Source organism: Ischnura elegans, chromosome 6 (assembly GCF_921293095.1).
Source record: "Ischnura elegans chromosome 6, ioIscEleg1.1, whole genome shotgun sequence".
Taxonomy (NCBI): domain Eukaryota; kingdom Metazoa; phylum Arthropoda; class Insecta; order Odonata; family Coenagrionidae; genus Ischnura; species Ischnura elegans.
In genome coordinates, this window is record NC_060251.1 from 102,105,058 (window position 1) to 102,126,158 (window position 21,101).

The 21,101-nt window shown below is 35.6% G+C and overlaps 2 protein-coding genes across 3 annotated transcripts in view; one reads left to right on the forward strand and one right to left on the reverse strand.

The window, feature by feature from the left end:
- LOC124161274 (E3 ubiquitin-protein ligase MARCHF8-like) overlaps window positions 1–21,101 on the reverse strand; it is a 125,682-nt gene that overhangs the window by 13,593 nt on the left and 90,988 nt on the right. For both annotated transcript variants that reach the window (XM_046537563.1, XM_046537564.1), the window contains 2 exons: window positions 6,970–7,983; window positions 6,595–6,689 (listed from right to left, as the gene is read on the reverse strand). In XM_046537563.1, coding sequence (XP_046393519.1) covers window positions 6,595–6,689; window positions 6,970–7,059 — 185 coding nt within the window. In that variant the 5' untranslated portion in view covers window positions 7,060–7,983. The remainder of the gene's footprint in view (window positions 1–6,594; window positions 6,690–6,969; window positions 7,984–21,101) is intronic.
- Window positions 8,054–20,154, forward strand: LOC124161273 (phosphatidate cytidylyltransferase, photoreceptor-specific). Its single transcript, XM_046537562.1, has 10 exons — window positions 8,054–8,404; window positions 8,571–8,701; window positions 9,121–9,217; window positions 11,300–11,476; window positions 11,641–11,843; window positions 12,242–12,398; window positions 12,773–12,925; window positions 14,193–14,324; window positions 14,856–14,990; window positions 16,447–20,154. The coding sequence occupies exons 1-10, from the start codon at window positions 8,333–8,335 to the stop codon at window positions 16,537–16,539; spliced, it is 1,350 nt and encodes a 449-aa protein (XP_046393518.1). The 5' UTR covers window positions 8,054–8,332; the 3' UTR covers window positions 16,540–20,154.

Genomic DNA, 21,101 nt, shown 5'->3' on the forward strand with positions numbered 1-21,101 from the left:
TGGAGTACCTTATGAATCACTCGAACCTACCCTTCCTCATCAAATTGAACTTAATCCTCCACTCCCAGTAAGGGCTATTCCCTTATACCTTATCTATAAATAATATTTTCTACCCATGCCCCTTACCAAACATTCTTCCCTCCAACACTGCTCATAATATTAACTAACAGACAGATATCTGTTTAGTGTAGTGATGAGCGATATATCGCTAACTGTGATTGAATCACCGTTACTGAAAAGTAGCAGTCACTGTTGGTGATTCAATATTCGAAATCACTGCGATCGGTGATTCTAACACTGGATTCGGTGAAGATAGCTCTGGCTGCTACCAAGTGATATGCGATATATCGCCACCTGTGATTGAAGAGAAGTAGCCGATCACTGCCGGTGACTAAATCACCAAATACTCGAAATCACTGCGACTGTGAATACGGTGAAGTTAGCTTCGGCAGCTACCATCCCCTATGAAAAAATTGTATAAACCTGATTCAAATTTTTATACAATCTTATACATTGCCATGGCAATGTATAAAATTTTGAAGCAGGTTTATACAATTTTTTCATAGGGGCATGATGCTACCAATAGTAATATAAGGATGTCTTATTCATCTTTTATGATAAATAAGACATACTGTGCGAAATATACAGCTAAAGCTTTGAATTATGATGGTTTGATTATAAATATGTATAAAAAATGATTGCCCCTTATAAATTCTTTTACCACATCAAATTTACTTAATTATTGTAATATAAACTCGGAATCAGAACTATTCCCTCAAAAAAATATTTTGCCTAATTTTACAATTTTCTATAAGTTTATTCGTTCCTATTGAGGAGAGCTCATTCCTTGGAATTGGACAAAGTAGCAGGAATAGCAGCGCCACAAATCACCGATGACTTTAAAGAGTGATTCACCTCGGTGATCGCAATCACAGTTAAGAATCACCGTTACTGATGAGTAGCAGTCACAGGTAACGAAGTGATCGGAAAATCACAGTTCCGCTCATCACTAGTTTAGTGCTCACTCCACGCAAATCGTCTTTGTCTCATCTCGACCTGTTCTCTCCTCCCCCACCATGTCAAGTCCTTCGTCATTCCTTTCCCTCTCTGTCTACTTCACCCTCTCAATTCTCCTCCACACCCACTTCTCGATTACCTTCTATCTTTTCTTGTCCCCCCTTCTCAGCACCCACATTTCTGCACCACAAAGCTCAATACTCCTAATCTGACTCTTAGGTACACTTCTTCTAAGTCCCACATAACAACCCTATCATCAGCTGATATAATTTTTTGTTTTTTCCTGGCGAACAATTGCAGTAAAGTTTTCTCGGGTTTTTCACCGGGTTAGGTTCTCCATATCTCCTTCCAACGTTTTGATGATTAACTCGCTCATCGTCATCAGGTATTTAGGATCCAATGATGCAATGAACAATGAATTGGATTCCTGAATCCTTGATGACAATGGGCGAGTTGTTCATTGAAACGTTGGAAGGAGATATGGAGAACCTAACCCGGTGAAAAACCCGAGAAAACTTTACTCCTATCATCAGCTCTTTCCTATTCAATAATAATTCCTTGGCTAATGCAATTCTCTTGCTGATATATTTAATGGTGAGTACATTTCCACTTCAACTGCTACCTAAATAGTTGAACTACACCACCTCTTCTACTTCGTGCACACCTACATTTATAATGCACAACTTTAGTTTTCTTGCGATCAATATTCGCTCCTTTTACGTGATCCATCCACTGGAGCCTCCAACCCTCTGCCAACTGGCTAATCAATCACCTGGAAAACACACCAATTAAGTAATCATTTCTCCCGACTTTAGTTCCACCGACAACTCTTACCTACCCTTCCCTTATCATCTCTTACGCGTAAATGTTTCTTAACAAGGGCGATATTAGAAAACTTAGTCTCACACCTCAGCCATTACTTGCCCGATCTGATTGTCCACTGTTTACCATCACTTGAATAATCTGAGCCACATACAGATATGAATACGTTATCTATTTATCTCCACATCAACGCCTACTTTCTTAAGAATGCCCATTAATTTTACCCTGACCATTCTACCAAATGCTTTTCAAAGCTCTTGAAGCAAGAATAAACAACCTGATTGATGTATAGGTTTTTATATATATTAGTTCTGATCATTGCTCAGGTAATCATTTGCATATTTGAATACTAAGTCCCAATGTCATTGCATGGGATTCAGGCTAATGGTCCTTTAGCCTCAACATTTTATTTAAGCTACAAATTCAATTCTTTTTCGGAAGCTGTTTAACACATTCAATGTGGACCCGATTTTCATGAACGCTGTCAGAATCGGCCGATAAAATAAGAAAGAAAAATAAGGAGAGGTTTTCGCACCATAACTTCCGTTCTAATACCGCTATTTTCAAACGGCACACATGCGTCAAAAGAGGGAAGCTTGCTGAAGGCCATGGACACTATCGGAAGACTCGGAAGTGGATATTAGTCACATGCGGAGGCAGAGCAAGGCCCCATCCAACCAGCAGAGCACATCAATTGACGTGCTCCGTATCTCGACTTGGACAGGATCACGTCAGTTGACGTGCTCTGCACTGAATGCGTTAAAAGCTGTCTTGACAAAATTCTTCCACCTGCTACTTTCATCATACATACAAGTATGAAAAGTCTTATTCTCCCAGCCTGCCCCAAAATTTTCAGAACCTCAAAAGAAATATTGCCCACGACTACTTTCCTTTCGTTCACACCAGTGGCATAACTATAGGGGGGAGGATAGGGGATATATCCCCCTCTAAAGCCTCGGAGAAATAATAAAATATTTAAAACTGTCTAGTTTTTACATATTATAACTGAATCTGCTTACAGTTAAATTTTTAGTACCAAATGTAGTAAAATGTATTTTCATGCATATCATTTTTCAAAAAATTTCCTGGATCCTGTTGCATGGGAAGGGGGGGGGGTCGTCACCCCAGACCATCTCATCCCCCCACAGCATATTTCTATTCATAGCCACTGGTTCACACTACAAAAAACTTCCCTAATAACTGCACCTAAAATCTGAGGCTATCCTCATCCACCCCACTTTCCTCATAATATCTTTAATCTCTCCGGCCAATACCCACAATCATGCCTTTTCCAGATTTCATCTTTGTCCCATTAAGTTTCTTGGAAGCCTACAGAAACATACAATTTAATGCATCAAAACAACCCTATTGGCAATGGTACTTGAATAACAGAGAGCTATAAAATGTTGGGTCAAGATGTGTGAAATCATGATTCTAAACCTTATATCACACACAAAGATCATTTCGAAAAACTAATGGGCACATCCTGTTGAATTTTTCCCAAACTGATATTTTTGGGTGAGATACCCTAGGGTTCAAGATGCAGGAATTGTCTGCCTAGCCTTATGTGTGATAAAAGAAGGAATAGAAAATCTTGACCATGTAGAGAAAACTGAAGTGTGATAAGTTCAACAGATTCAGGCTTCAATTGGTGGGAGTTAGACATATTTAAATAAATAAAAGATCGTAGCACTTTCATTTATTTAAATATGAAGTGTGATAGTTTATACCATGGGATGAATAGGGTAGTTTCATTCATCAAAGAAAACGAAAGGCATTGTCATTACCCACCATTAGTGTATTCATAATATACAAATTATTTGGTTTTAGAAATACCGGTTTAGACGAATGGCAATGGTCAATTTTATTCTCATTTGAAAAAGGCCAGATTGGCCCCCATGCGATGCTACTCCACGTGACGTCACAGGGACCTAGTTTCTACACGAGAGGATAGGAGTTTTACATCGTCTGAGGTTACCAATGCATGCATGAGGCACAGAGCTCAGGGAAACATGTCTTAATAATCACCTATTAAAACTGCCTAAGGTCGGAAAGTTTTCTTCATTTGATAAGGTATTAATAATCCTTATTTAAGCCAAGCGCTACCAGCTAGCATGGTACTCAGCTATCTGCTAGCATCCTGCGTCGTATCAGCGCTCAGAGCCTCGCCCCCAAGGTCACCTCATTTGCGGCAGCGGAAAGCAGAACGACGTCACGCAGAGTTTTTCCCGGCATTCATACTTAGCCGTCGCGTTTTCGCGCGCTTGAAATTTTTCACTTTTCATTCAATCGCGAAAAATAGATATCGTCATTTAAAAATCTAAAAGCGTGAAATACGTACTCCAGGAGTAATAATCTTTTGATTTAGGCAATTAAAAAATAATAGGAAACCACCCTATTATATATTTTCTGCAAGGTAATACAGAGAAGCAAGACAAGCTACACAAAAGAGTTAGGTAAGTTTGAGCTCTGTTCCCCATATTTTTCAATGCTTTCATTGAGAAAGGTATCAATGAAATGAAAGACAGAAGTGCCTTGAGCGAATATCCACAGTGAAATACTTAGCATGCTGTGATTTGCGGGTGACATAGCAGTCATTGAAGAGACTGCAAAGGATCCGAAGAAAATTCCAATGAATATGAAAAGGACAATGGCTAGATATGGAATGAAAACCAATGCTAAGAAAACCTATATTGTAGTCTCCATCAGAAGAGAAGAGTAAGTATTTAGAAGAGGAGCGATTAACTATTAGCACTCTTATTCACCAAAAGCATCTCTAACCTTTCGAGGTTCAATTAAATTTCAATACAAACCAAATTCACAACAGAAGTAGAGTAAATAAACGGAAATTAAGTTTCACTAGCAAAAAGTAATACAAAAATATTAAAAACTGAACTCCTATAATTATGTAATATTTCAAACCCTGCCGCGTGAACGGCGGTGAAATATACAAGAATTGCCATGAGAAAAAATTCCCCTGGAACGGGAATCGAACCACGGACCTTTGGCTTTCCATGCCAATGTGCAGACCACTACGCTATCCAGGTTCTTTAATTCCTATGGCAATTATACCAAGGCTCATGGTACTAGGTGTTAGGCCCTCGTGGTCCATCAAGGATGACAACGCGAGAAAGAAAGGACTTCCAAGAAGCCACAGCCGGCTGAGAGCCTCAAACCTGCGCTAAAGCCGCGCAAAGCGGTATTTGTAATATTTCTAACCCTTAGACACATTTGTTTAATACACCCACCATAGTTGATAAAAAAAATTAGCATCTCTGATGGAGAGGGTAGAATATCTACTTAATTGGCTTCAAGTAAATATTTCTAACAAAAGAATAACTTGTAAGCTACCTTAAATATGAAATATAACCCGTAACTGCTTTTTTACATATTATTTCAATTTATTGCCCTAATTTCCCTGTTTTTCAGAGCATTACTTTCTTCAGAAATTAAGCATCTTTCACTCAAATTTTATCAGGTCACTAACCAGAGGACCAACAGACCATGACAAAAATCAAAAGGTATATAAATTGCAGCATACAATACCAATAAGATATGCAACAAGAGCCACAAAATGGGAAAGATTTTCTGGGAAACCCAATACATGTCCACTATGAATGGACGACAGATGTGTCAAGGTTTTCTTGAATGCTTGTCTATTGTGTTACTTCCAAGGACCATTTTCAAAGAGCCTTAAGGAGACACCCAGAAAGTATTTTAGGCATTTTTAACAACCAGACAGAGTAAAGAAATTCCTTAGAAAAGGAGACTTCATAACCTCTAAAATTATTCCTAGCTGCCCGAGAAATTATGGCATTAGGAACTATTTTAACGACAAACTCAATAGAATTTCCTAACTGACAGAAGAAATTGAGGCTGAGTGAATGGTGGGTAAATACCTTGATGACTAGTAAATTACCTAGAGAAAATTTACATTGTATTGGTAGTAATGCTAAATAGCATTTATGTATGTGCTAAAAATGTAAAACAAAGAGCCAGAAATCATAATTTCAAACAAGGTCTGAAAAAAGATAGCCCGTCACGATCATGCTACTAGTGAACTTAAACGGCAAAACACAGTACCAAGTGGTAAAGTTTTACAACACTTTCACAATTCCATCCAAGAATTAATTGTGCCCGCTAAATATCATTTTACAAATATCTTGCATGACATTAGGCACGATGTGGTGGCAGTTCTAAATATGAGTAAAGTTGGACATGGAAATATTGCAATGTCCAATTGTATTTATATTATTTTACAGCCTAATGGCAACAATCATTTCCAACTCATCTCTTTATAGGAATATTCAGCAGACAGCTGTTTATAATTTTATATCCTTTTCTTATCATTGAGAAGAATTTTAAGTCACACTAAGAATTCCACACCTTGATTGATGGAGGAAGCCAATACAGTGCACCTCATCCAGACCAAAATTATACAGCACACGACTGTTTCTAAGATGGTCACCCATGGGCATTATGCTACCTAATATGAAGTGTTTTATGCCTAATAAGGTGTCCATTATGGCAAATTAATAATTCAGAGGGGGTCACATATCGTCTTACCAATCATATATCAACATCAGTTTCTTTCTCAAATCATTCACTCATTCATTTGGTAACAAAAGAGAACAAATGGCGCACCACACATAATAAATCACAGATCACAAGCAGAACAATCGCAAATAAATACCAATGGTTAATAGTCTGAGATACTTTAACGCTGTAATATTTAAAACAATCTAATTCACTGACCTACAAATCTCATGGTTTGTAGACAAGGTTGACGCTTGAGATGCACATCTTTCGTGGCCAGGGTGCTGCTGCTGTGACGGAGTGTAAACAGGCTCCTACAGCAAGAAAGAAGAAAGCGATATGTGAAACTAAAAGCGCTCATTTTAACTAATTTTCAATGTCATCTATCACTCATTATCACCTAGGCATCACACTGAAGTTTAATAAATTAAAATCAACTAATTTCATCACAATTGTAACGGCTATGTTCTCAGCTAGATTAATATAAACATTCCATTCGAGGCGTTTCCGTATAATACATCAGAATGATTGATTACACGATAGTAAAGACTTCAAACTGAATCAAACAAATTGCAGTCGACGGAAAACACTGACCTGCATCTTCCATTCCTGTTCTTGATTAGCATTGTTGATGTTGTCTTTTCCCCAATCCAGAGGCGATACACTGATTTGTTGTAACGGCATAATTACCACGGCTTTCAACTATTACACAACAGGGTGCACATCTTCCCTAACCCATGGCAACATGAACGGCACAACAACCTTCATGAAACGCCGTGAGCTAGTTGGGCCAAATAAATTTTATACATCACAATTCCAGTGCCCTAATTATGCTCTATCATAACAGTAGTGTATTTATTTAGAGAATTTGGCAAAACTTATTGTCCCCTCTTCATGTTCCGTAAAAAACATCGTTGATTCAATTAACATCACAAACTCCTATATTCCACCTAAATCACAACTTATTATTGACCAAGGTAATCACGGCTATAATTGCAAGGTCAACTGTTAGTTTCAAATTCCTTGAGTTATATCTTGCAGCACTTCAAGGTTGAACTAACTTGAAAGGTCCCTAGCATGGCAGAGAAGAATTTCAGAGGTGTTCACACTGCAGCTGTCTACAACGAGCAGACTCTCATCTCAGCCAATTGCTATTTCTGACACATTACTTCATCATTTAAGGTACGAAAACAATGAATACTCACTCAAAAAGAGGAAAATGGCGAAATCACACTCCATAACGAAAAAGGTTGATATTTACACAGCATATATAACCTTCTCATGGAAACAATTCCGAGAGAAAAGAAATTAACAAATAAAGCATTGACTAGCAGCGTTTCCGTAAATCTAAGAGTTCTCACTTCAACCCTTCTAAAAGAAATGATATATCTTGGTCAACAAAAAGGTAATATGAGCACAGACGGCATACTTAAATTCAAAATAAGAACTTTTCCTAAAATCCTACTAATAATTCCTCCATTTTCTAAATGACACGAAGATTGCGCATTTTAACTCGGTGGGCGTGGTTCTACTGGCTGAGACGTGAGCCAATCAGCTGTTCATTATCTGCAGCCGGTGACATCTGGAAATTCGTTGTAGGTTCACCAACTATAAAATAAAGAGGAAAACAAACATTAAGAGTAAGACAGAGCTAAATACGTTATTTTAACAAATAAAAGATGTATATTTTTCTTTAACAAGCAAATATTTGAAAGTTTACTCTATTTGAGAAGCACCAAAACAATTTTTTGTTGGATGCGAGTCTAGACCTCCTCGCAAAGTTTGTTACTCAATATCAGTGTCCTCTCACATTTCAAGAGGGAAACTGCGTATTGTTTACTAATTATGGGAAGACGTGAATTCAAGAAGTGGGGAAAAGTAATACCGCTGGAAGTGATCAAAAATTGCTGAAAGGTTCGTCGTTATTTCCGTGTTTAAAAATAATCGTGTGATCAAAATGTCAGAAATACGAAGGAGACGAGGGGAGGGCGAGGAATCTGACAAGGGTAAAGAAGTCGAAAGCGATCAGGTAGGTTGTAACTTTTTCATGTATATTATTTCTTGGCCAAAATAGGTTTATTCATCACCAAATTTTATCATACACTCGCGATGCTATGTTTATTCTCTTGATGAATGTTAGCAATCATTAAGCAGGTGGTTTTGATAGAATGTTATTTTTTGGTCTGTACCTGTAGAAAGAGTTTGATTCGGAAGATGACAAAACTCCGGATGAAAAATATGTTGAAGATATATCCAAGGTGCTTCCTCAGGGAACGGATAAAACTCCGGAAGTACTTGACTCTGCGTTGAAAGGCCTTGACGCCAGGTAAAAACATACCATTTCAAGTTTCCATAGTTTGATCGTGGAGATGAGGTTTTTGTCGTAGTATCGTCTCCAATCGTCCCTAGTATATCGTCATTGTTGCTTTTGTGAAAAATTGTGTAATAAACGGTGTTACATTGGCTTAGAAATTTACATGCATTGGGTATAGTGACCATTAAATTACGATTTGAGTTTCACGATGCATTGAAAGTGTTCTTCGTTGGCCACTTTCTGTCAATTTTGCTCTTTTAAATTTATTTCACTCACGCTGGCGATGTATTTGTCATAACTCTTGTTTGGAAGTCTCCTAAATGTGCGTACACCAATGAATATGAGTGTATGTTCACATCGAAGTATATTGCCGATTCTCGGCCACGCTTTGAATGGTGCTCTTCTACAATATTTGTTTGTTTGACTTTTAGATGGAGAAATTGGGTTATCAGAGGAATATTTACATGGCTTATGATTGGGGGTTTTTGCCTTATCATTTATGGTGGACCCTTGGCACTTATGGTCACAGTGAGTATTTTGTTTTCGAATAAATACTTAAGTATTTATTCTATTATTTAGTATTACACTTATTGTTATTCTCCATTTTTTGCGCACAGGAATGAGTTAGTAAGTACTCAAATGTCATGACTTGACGTATAACGTCGAAAGCGGTTGACATACTGACAACTTAGGACTGACTTTTTCAAATAATAGGCTTAATGAGATAGATTTTATTGATGCCAGTTCATCTGCGAACCATATTTTTTAAGAAAGGCTTAACAGCTGTGGTTTGCAGGTCCTCGCGGGGGTTATTTTTTCTGAGCAGCCTTAGAAATGCCGTAATGGTGAGCCTTGGTAGGACTTCATATAAGCTTTCAAACTCACTTACGGCCGACTGCCGACTACATTTATCAATACTGTCTTTATCTAGCCTCTCATATCTGTAAATGCATGGTAATCATGACACACCCATACATTTGAAATTGACACTTATAAGTAAATAGTAAATGTGAAAAATTGGTATTTTCTCTGTTCTTTTATCTCCTATTGGAAACCTCAATTACCTTTAAGTCCCTGATATATGATTCATAATACAATTATGTCGTTACTGATTACTCCTCAGAGCATGTAGCAAATCTCAATTTCAATGTATAACATTGAGTTTGTTATAACAAACACCTTTCCAACACCTTTTCCCCAACCTGTTGGAGGTCATTGCAATTAAACAAAAGTCTGCTGTCATAAATATAAAAGTTTTGTTCTCTTGTTATAGTGTTTATCATTCTCAGTCCTGATACAGCATCTCTTAGTGTTATTTAAATATGTATTATTTTGCACCTTTATTGGTTATTATTAACAAAATTTCCACATGCATTTCCACTAGTGTAACTATTGTGCTCGAAAAACCAATTGGGATTCCACCTAGACATTTTCTAACATCAGCTTTTTATTGTCATTAAAACCTAAAACTGAACATCATTTGGAATGACTCTTTGTTAATGATCAGGAAAAAGCATTGAAAGGCAGTGGAAGTATTTTGTCAAGTATTAAAGGTTTTATTCCCATTTTTTTGTTGATGCAGCTTCCGTAGTGTGAGCATGGGAGGAAATAAATGATGAGTAAAATATTTATTTGAATTAGACAAGCAAAGGAAGAAGTGCCTTTAAGGGAACCCCTGGTGGTTGCATGCAATCATTTTAAGATGTCCCTAAGGCCCAGCGCACGCGGTGTGACTGTTTTACAACTACCGTTGCGAACCAGTTGCGCACGCAACTGTTTTGTGACCTCGACAATGTATTTGAATGGGGAGGCGCACACGACGCGACTGGTTTTTGACGATCTCAAAACAGTCTGGAACCAGTCACATGCAACCGTGGGCCCGCGGTTGCAGTTGCGTTGCAGACTTCAGTTGCACGAGACCACGTGGTGTTTTTGAGGTATTTCGACGGCCATATAGTGTAAATCTCAAAATGAATGATCAAGAACTCAACATGAAGCTCGTTGGAGTAGTAGAGAAGCATGAATTTCTGAACAAATACAAACTATCTAACGCCTTTGGTATTGATAATAGTTCACAGCGTCTTCTTCGCCTGACTCAGTGAGAGTAAGCGCTGACGGCCAAGGCAAGGGCTAAAAAACAACACGGACCGCACTAAATAAACACTTCACTGATTAAACAATGGACGAAACTGATTTACAACCAGCCCTCTGTCATTACACCCGTGTGCGGACAGAAGTTTTGTTTCAGTTGCCAACTGGTTGCAGACGCAACTGATTCCCAACTGTGGTCACAAAATAGTCGCTCCGTGTGCGCTGGGCCTAAGGCGTCCATGAGACTCATTTTCATTTCTTACTACTCACCATTCTGCCTGTGCATGATATGGAATATGGAAGCTATTTTAAAACAATGCTTAGGGTCATGAGAAATGAGTACTTATATCATTATACCGATTCCTACTGTATTGATTTTAGTCTAGCTTGCATATATTACGCTTAATCATGGGTCTTACTGTATTTGTTGTATCATTTTTTATTTCGTCTTGTCGGTTAGTGTTCTTGATGAATTAGTGTTAGCATGATATTAACGTAGCATCTTGTTTTTTATTACAGACTCTGATTGTTCAGGTGAAATGCTTTTCAGAAATTATAAACATAGGATATGCAGTCTACCGTATCCATGGTCTTCCATGGTTCCGTTCATTATCGTGGTATTTTCTTATCACTTCGAATTATTTTTTTTATGGAGAAAGTCTAGTGGACTACTTCGGTGTTCTGGTTAATCGAACAGTGAGTATGAGTCATAAAATACATTTATATAGCAGTCATATAGTATTTTGTTGTTAAATAGTGTTTTCCTAGCTGTGCCTGAATTGTTACTAATGTCAGATTTTTTCAAAATAATTTCCCGGGATAACTTTTCATTTGCTTCAAATTCCATGTTTCCGTTTCAGGATTACCTGAGGGTACTGGTCACATACCACAGGTTCATTTCTTTCTGCCTCTACATACTGGGATTTGTGTGGTTTGTTCTTTCTCTGGTGAAGCGTTATTACATGAAACAGTTTTCACTGTTTGCATGGACTCATGTTGCATTGCTGATCGTTGTCACACAGAGCTACCTCATTATACAGAACATCTTTGAAGGTTTGATCTGGTAAGCAGCATGTTATGTTGACTTAGTAGGATTTTGTCTCAAACATGACGAAAAAATCTCTTAGTATATTCCATGCTATAAAAAGTTCATCCCAATCTTGGTTCCAGTTGAAATGAAAATACACAACCCTTGTAACTTTTCGCTGGAAAATTATTTATTGGTTTTAGTTGCTCAGTAATCATATTCATGGTATTAAATGGCAACCATTTTCAAATCCTTGAAAATGATTGCTGTGTAGTCTAACCCTGGGTTGGAAGTAAATTTTTTACAGTGTACTAAATTAATTTTTTCATAATCTGAGCATATTTTATTCTACCATATGTTATTAGCACTTGGCTGACTGAAGAATAAGTAATGCCTGGGTAATCATCAGTAATGAATATTTTATTCCTCATTAGGTTCATTGTTCCTGTGTCAATGATTGTGTGCAATGATGTAATGGCTTATCTCTTTGGATTCTTCTTTGGGCGAACTCCTCTCATTCAGCTATCTCCCAAGAAAACTTGGGAGGGTTTTATCGGAGGTGGAATCTCAACAGTGATTTTTGGGGTTATGGTAAGTCACCTTATCCATTTCATCAATTGAAAGGGGCATAGTTATCATCAGGTCTGAAGTAAAAAAATTTGGATAATAATCATGATTTAATATCACTGTCTGAATTTAGGTATTTTCATAGTGTACATGTATGTGGCATTAATTTTTGGCTTTTAAATTTTTTGGCATTATACTTTGCCATTATTTCAAATATAAAAGAATTATACATGCTTTAAGTTGATCTGAAATTGTCCTAATGATCAAAATTTAGAGTCAAGTTCTAGATTTCGTTCAATTTATTTTACTTAAAAGACTGATCAAAATGTGTAATCCAGATTATAAACTTGATCTGTTGAAAGTTCTATTTAGCCATTTAAAGTACCATTTTTTTGCAGATGTCTTATGTAATGGTGCAGTATCCATACTTTGTGTGCCCAATTGCCTTTAATGAAGCCTTGGGAAAAATGACCATGGATTGTGAGCCATCATATCTTTTCCGCCCCCAGGAATACACCCTACCAGAATCTCTTGCTAGTGTTTCAAGCTTGGTGAGTTCAAGAAATGTGGCATATATATCACTGTGAAATATTAATTTTAATCTGCTTTAAACTCTGTTTTACGTCTTTCACACTTTTACAAAAGTTTAATCTGGTTCCTGTCAGTGGGGTAGCCAGGAATTTTGTTTAGGGGGGTCCAAAACTAAGGGGGAAAGTAAAAAAAAAAATATGGTACTAATTGTAAGTAGAGGGTTTTAAACTAATTTTAACTTTTGATAACCAAAAAAAAACTTCATTTGTCAAAGAAATCCTTTGTAAATTCATGATTTTTCAATATTTTGTTTTCTTCTATGAAGGTAAGTAATTGTGGTTTTATATTTGGGGGGGGGGGTTCGAACCTTCCCTCTCGCAACACCACTGGTCCATGTTATTATGGATAAGAAATCTCTATTTAACTCTTTTGTCTAATTTGTGAGATAGCCTCTTTGAAAGAGTAAAATGAAGGTTTAATTGAAATTTTCCATATCATCATGAACGTGTAATATGATAACTTTTAGCATTGGCAATAATTTCAGAGAAAAATTTTCTTTCCGTTACATAAAAACATTGCCTCGAATTCTCATAGTCATACCAGTGTATCATGCTCACCAATTGGAATTTTCATGTTTTTATAATGCTATTGAATGATGTTCTAGATGGCCAAATAATTCGGTCATTTCCATTAGGAGCACTGATATTTGTAAGGCCAATCTATGATTGGTATCTGCTTCTAAGTAACACCCAGAAAATTTTCTTTTTGTTAAGGTGGAAAATTTTAAGGCCTGTTCTGGTTATGATGGTTTTATGTGAATGCATTCATGATTTTTGCCATTTTACATTTCCCTTAAAGTCTTTCATAGAATTCCATTTGGGTATGAAGTATAGGCTATTCTGTAATGGCAGTGAATACTAAATTGTCTCTGATGCCAGTCCAAATGCATGTTGAAAGTATTTTTATCTCTCCAAATGTCAAACGTAGTTGTTAGCAATATTTTTGTCACAACTTTATAGGTGTAAATTAAGGCGTATGTATAATTTTCTGGCTTATGTTGGGAATCGTAACAGTTGCAATAATTTTACCAGTTTTAGAAATAGAGAGCCATTTTTCTTGACAATATTTATGTTGTATCATTTTTATCAATAGTCACAAAGTTGACTTCATTTATTGTGTCTTAATTATTTTACGTGCCGTTTTATATCTAATTGTGATAGTAGCTAAGTGAATAAAACTGATTTCTCGAGGTTTATTATTCTAACTAAAATTTCTTATTTTCCATAGTTTTCTCTAAAGAAGACGGTGACTTTCCAGCCGTTCCTCCTCCACTCACTATCATTGTCACTGTTCAGCAGTGTCATCGGACCATTTGGAGGATTCTTTGCAAGTGGCTTTAAGAGGGCATTCAAAATCAAGGTGTGTATATTTATATTATTATTTTGAAGTTTTGGTATATCTTTGTGATTAATATGATTGATATTTTAATTCATCCCATCAATGAAGATGGCATTTTTGGTATCAGAATTTTGATTGTCCTGGAGATTATTTTACTGGCCCTTTCTATTTTAAGTTGCCTATAGATATCCTGTCAATTTTAAATCCTGTAATTATTGTGTTCATACTTTTTATTAAAAAACTATTACTTATCTAATTTTATAGATGGATCTATTAGAATAACATAATTTTGGAAAAACGTTAAATTGATTGCACTCTTATAACTCCAAAACTTCATTTTAAGTTTAGTAAATTTTTAGGGGAAACTCATTATTCAAAAACGGTGTTGGTTCTTATGAGAAGTAATTCTTATAAAACTGGAAGCAAAATTATTCTGTATTTATCACGAAAACAGTGCCCCCCTTTTACCATGAAATTAAGTGGTAGTTAACTTTAATTATTTGGCTTAGTAGTTGTATATTTATTCTTAATTCTTTTGTTAATTCTTCTCAGGATTTTGGTGACATAATCCCAGGGCATGGTGGTATTATGGATCGATTTGATTGCCAGTACCTGATGGCCACCTTCGTAAATGTGTACATCTCAAGTTTCATTCACACATTATCTCCTCAAAGAATACTTCAACAGGTAAGGTTATTATTGTGTTGAGGAGCATTTCCCATTGGAATTTTCTCTCTTAATTAAGTGTAGTGTCTTATGTGATTTGAATTGCACAGTTTTCAATTCAGTTAGATTTAATGATTGGATGTATTTCATAATAAAGATGTACATTTCAGTTAATGGGAAACATTAGGGCTGTTTAACTTTTCCCTAATTCAGTGGCTGACTCATTTATCCTTTGCATTTTTTAAATATGAATGCATGCACATTTAAAATGTCTCAAATAAGACTATTTGGGAATTAAAATGTTTTTTTGTTTAGTTATCTATTAATTTAAACTAATTATGGAAAAGTACAGGAGTTATGTCAAGTTTTTCTTAAAATCTGTGAGTAGATTAAATAATTATGCATATTTCTGTCAGTCTCTATGTTTGGCAGCGTCACTTGATAACTTAATCAGTGGTAGGAAGGACAAATGAAGAGGAGATTTGTTTAGGATTAGTTCAGTGGAGTGGAATAATGGCTAAATTGGTTTCTTGTGCTTAATATATTTACTCTGATCAAACGCCTCTCAATGATATGTGGCTCATTGAAACAGCTTTCTCTCCTAATTAAAATGAGAAAGCTCAAGTTAATTCTTCATTTGGATTTCTCACAGATTTGTCGCATACAGGCAGCTGCCTCTAATATTCGGTGGCCAAAATAACCAGAATGTACTTTAGTTAATAGCAGTTAGTTTAGAAAACAGAAAAGATAGATATCATTTCAGTCAATGTTCCACCTGAGTTTATTTTGTCCAGTTCAGTATATTTCCCATTTGGTTTTCCTGCTCCTTTATTTTTTGAAGGGTATTCTGCTGAACCATCGTTTTGTTAGTAGTTACTGGATCTTTCCCAGGTTATGATCTGCTGAAAGTTAAGACTGTGTTATAGTATGGCCATACCTCATACAGAGGGTAACTTAATGTCATAACAGCATACTAACTTGATTACATTTAATTAATGCTTTCACATAAATATGAAAATAGGTGTGACAAATCACTTGAACCAATGCAAAAATTATCAAACGGAATATTTGTGTAGGTGATGAAGGCAGATGACAGAATTGTTGGCAACAAATTGCGTTGGTTATCCATGGTTTCCATTTCGACTGTTAACTGAGAGGAACTTTTGCTGAAGGCCATGCAGAGTTAATTTGTTAGGCGTAAGAGTTTTTAAAAAAATTATCGAGCTCCTATATTACTTCTTTTGAGAATATTGTATGGGTATTTATTATTATTCTCATGCTTTGAAAGACCAAAATATATGTTGATAAATTTTCAGGTGAAGAATTAGGATGAAAATTTAACTATTGGGATACGATAAAATTTCTGATGGGTGGGACATAAGCAAGTGATTTTGTCAAAATATTTTTTATACATTTGAGGGCATGAAATTTTTTTGATGAGAGATGAGGTAAAACATATCTTGTCATTTTTTTTCAGGTTTATAGTTTGAAACCTGAAGAACAACTTCAACTTTATGGCACATTGCGTGATCATCTTGAGAACACTGGTTATTTAACCATTGGACCATAGTGAATGTATAAGTGGAATGGTGTTATTTCAATTATACCTACAAAGATGTTTCTTTGTGTTTACGTTGGATTATGTTTGAGTTCTTGAGGCATGCCTAGAGGAAAACTTGCCATTAAATATATTTATGTTTCATAACTTATCACTGCATGCGTATATATTCATCTTGCAGTGTTATTCCACTGGCAGAAGTCCTTAAATGACTATTTGGTGCTTATTTGCTGTTCAGGAACTGGTGCTTATTATGTAACTGAGAAAGTTTCCACATAAGCTCTGGTATATATGTTAAGTTATTGATTAGGTCACTGTGAATTTTTCTTTGCATTGGATTGCAAAATTGGGTGGACACTGCAAGAGTCATTAAGTCTTTGAGACTAAGAAAAATTGCTGAGGGCTTAAACTATCTCTGATTAGTTTTATCATTTGTGTTATGGTAGCAGTGACTTTGCTCTGCCAATAATTGCTTTAGAGCTCTTGATAAATTTGTTCATTGGTCAAAATGTGTCCTATGTTCACAAAAACGACATAGACTTTCATGGTAGGGGGTCAGGACGTTACATTTTGGCTGTGAATATCTATCGCATGTTCGTGAGTGCTTCTCTGCAGCTCTGGTTGGTAGTTTGTGCCACTCCATGAAATTGGATCTCATAGTCATGTTGGTTAATGTATGATGAATTAGCTGACCTGCCTGCCATCGCATGTTTTAATTGCTGTTATGATCTTTTTATACTTTTTCGTACCTAATGCCTTCTCCGAATATATTTTCTAAATTAGGTAGCAATCTTGTTAGGTTCCATCACTCACCAACTTTGTAGTTACCACACCTCATCATTTGTGCTATTATCCAAAAAATATTTTTAAGTTTGTTGTGTTCAATGTTGTCCATTCAAAAATGTCCTGTAATTGTTGCTGTCGATAATTGATTAGTTAATTGTAATGATGATTTTGCTATTGTGTTTTCGAGGTGGTTTATTCTTCACATCTAAGGCATACCTTCCATTTGATTGATACTATTTACTTATTTTATGTCATTCCTGACTACATATGCCTTGTTATTTTCAACCAAGCAAAGTCTTACTGTGTTTTTGTAATACTTTGTAGCATAGTTGACTTTGCATTTGTTAATGTAATGTTTTATTATGAATAATAATGGTAATAATTGTTGTGCTATTTGGTTAGAAATCTTCTAAGAATTTAATAGAGTTGTTCAATCTTTCCTCTCATTGTGTTGTGGCATTGGCCATATTAATGTTACATTTAAAGCCTTGAGGAAATAAGCAACCAATGGTTTAGTTAGCTGATCATCCTTTTTTATTCGTCAAATTCTGTCCTCCTTAATTTTCACTATATTCCTCTAAATTTTATCAATTAATTCTAAACTAAATTATGTTCCCTCAGGTATATTGAACATTTGTAAATTGCTTGTCCATTTCTTGATTTTACCTAACTAATTTTTTATGGAACTGCATAGAGATAATTTTTACTCACTCAGATTATTTTAGGCTATAATGAAAGTACTCTCCCCTTTGCCGGTCTTTCGTTCTCTTTTATATTAGAGCTATATTTCATTTTTTTTCAAATGGAAGTATCCCTGTGGTTGTGACTATAAGTATGCCTGGCTATTGCAGAAAACTATAGATGATGGTTGTGTCATCTTCCGTTTCCATAATTTTTTCAAGGCAACCCTATCACATTTCAGTGTGTGCATTAAAATTTGCCTTCTGTTTTCCTCACTGCGATTATTCTATTTCTAGTATTCTTTGATTTTTAAAAGAGTCTTTTTCAATGTCTTTGCATACGGCCAGTTATTTGTAACTTTCACGAAACTTCACTAGGCATTGACTATAGGTTATACTTCACTCATTAAAAAGTGTTTTTCAAGAGATTAATATTTGGAGCTTTGCAGTTAATTTGAAACAATGTTCACCGGTAAAGAGCAGGAAAAACTATTTGTGTGTAATTTTATGCATAACCCAAATTTTACTCATTCATCTGTGAATCCATTAATCTGGTTGCCTGGTGTTGGTTCAATTTTTAGTTAGGGTATATGCAAATTTATAATTCAAGATTAATAACCTATTTTGCTATTCCATATTTAGTTTGTATGAAAGACCAATTAAAATGCAATGCAAAACATTCCGTCTCATACAATTTCCCTGTTGTGTCTGCAGTATTTACAGTTTTCAATGCTCAGTATTAGCAGACTCCTTTATTATAATATTGAAATACACCGTTTTAGGTAAAGCAATCTAATATATTCTTCTAGGTTGCCTTGTTTAGCATATTTATGACCTGTAAATTATTTGGTCCCCTTTTTAACAATCACGTTGTGCCAGATGATTATTTTTTCATGGGTTAATTGATGAAGATTGATGAAAGTGAAAATGGTTGTTTATTGACTGAAATGAGAGTCATATATGTAATTTCCGAAAGCCCTGTACCAACAGGACACTTTTGTGATGAAATCTTACAATGCAGTGGACTTTACTTTGTGTACAATTTTTGTTTTTTTTATTTTTATAGTGACAAAAATCTTTCATTTTTGTGCATGCAGAAAATCAGTTTCCATTTCTTTTTTGTGTCCTTCGTCCATTCGTAAATAACTATCTCAATCCAAGGCATTTCACATAGTAATTTGGTCCTTGAGAATAAATGTTGAGATCCTAAATAGCACTCTGCCATTACTTTACAGTCAACTTGTAACTATATACTAGTCAGCATGATTCGTTGCCCAGTTGTGTGATAGAAATTACATGATAATTTACATTTTGTGTAGTCAGTGCATGTGATATCGAAGTAGCATCCCCTAACAGAAATACTATAGTCTTGATGTTATTGCAAATTTGTTTGAATGGTAATAGTTTTCTAATTAAGATGAAGCAGTTGATATATGGCAGTTATTGTTGCTGGTTAACACCTGCTATAGTGTATATGTAGACATGCTTTTATTCAGCAGATGAATAAATTTGCTGAATTTGTGTTTAAAACATGTCTCATCAGGGAAGGACTATGTAATTGAGTGTATTTTACTCATGCTCGAATTTCTTAATCTTATACTAAGAGGTTATTTGTCATTTTCTGTAAAATAGTGAAACTGACAAGTAGCCTAGGACTGGTCAGACCTTTGGTGTCATTGTAAATGCTGTGGTAGAATTTTAATGCAAATTTGGTTGTGAGAGCATGAGTACTACTAGATTTTGTTGTCTATCATCATCTCATAAGATAGCAGTGATCATAAGTGTATTGTAATGTGCTAATTACTGTGAGCAATGCACGATGTTGGTTTCTCAAAAGTTTAAGAAATGTACAGTTATAATATCCCCTGGCTCATTGATTGCTTACAAAAATTTCTACCATACATTCTAAAATTGTTGATACCATTGCTAATGATTATGTCAATAATTTTACATGCAAATTCAAGTGCAATTTAGAAATTCCTCTTTTACAGAATATACATAAATAATTGGATGAAAAATACTTTAATGCACTGATTGTTATATGTGTAGATGAATGAGTTAATGTTAATGCTGGATTATGTTTTGTGTGTTGTGTAAAATATTGTTAACATTTCTATATTTTGTTTTATTTAAGATTCTAAGTAAACAATATAGAAATAAAGCTTTCTGTTGATTATTTCATCCATGTCAATGGCCTTAGTTCCAAGCATTTCGTTTCTATCATGACACTGATAAATATTAAGATTCGGCCAGTCATCTAAATCACTTAAATACCAATGTTGCGTACAAGTTGCTGCATAAATTTTTATCATTGAGTTAACTAAAGCAGACGGTATGAAGAGAACTGCTGTGGTTATAATCCAACACAAGGAAAAAGCGTTGACCTCTGAAATATAATAATGAGGGTCTTCAGAGGATGAAATGAAACCTACTCATTGACCATGATTTTGCAAAGTCAAATTTTACCCTATTGCTATGATTAGCAAGCAGGGAATTCTGCCTTCAGTGAAAAGTTTACCTGAGCTCCTACTGGCTAATTTCCCTCCATCATATTCTCTTTTCCCTTCAGAGAACTATTTCTACGTATAGCATAATTAATGATTGAGGAAGATCTGACATTGAATTTATGACAGATATACGTTTACTCTCAAAAAAATGAATGGGGCACATTCATTTCCTTCATCAGGGTTTCCAAGAAAGAGGGTTATGAGTAAACTTAAGGAATAATTGATGGGTGTAGAAGTTGCATACATACTATATATAATGTTCTATGATAGGGTACCTGATCGACTCTTAGTAGGCATGCAAGTTCCGGACTTCATTTAATGCTAGAACTATGAAAGCCAGGTGAAAAACTTGGACGGGGAACTGGAAATCAACTCAGGAGACAGAATATTTTTCATAGAGAAATGATTAGCGGCAGGTCTGGAACTAGGAGTTTTCTGAGGAGGACAAAGATCAGTTTGCCGCCCCCATCCCCTGACCCCCCTCGTTCAACTGTCCTTCCCCAAAACTGAAATACATATAAAATATGTCCATAAGACATTGTTTTGAGCTGCGGTCGTTGAAATTACAAGCCGAATGTGGGCTATTAAGAAATTTTTATTG

Coding starts and splice junctions, on each gene's coding strand:
- LOC124161273 (XM_046537562.1), top strand. CDS start 8,333: ATGTCAGAAATACGAAGGAGACGAGGGGAGGGCGAGGAATCTGACAAG. Junction 11,844..12,241: donor ATCTTTGAAGGTTTGATCTG/GTAAGCAGCATG, acceptor ATTCCTCATTAG/GTTCATTGTTCCTGTGTCAA. Junction 12,926..14,192: donor TTGCTAGTGTTTCAAGCTTG/GTGAGTTCAAGA, acceptor TATTTTCCATAG/TTTTCTCTAAAGAAGACGGT.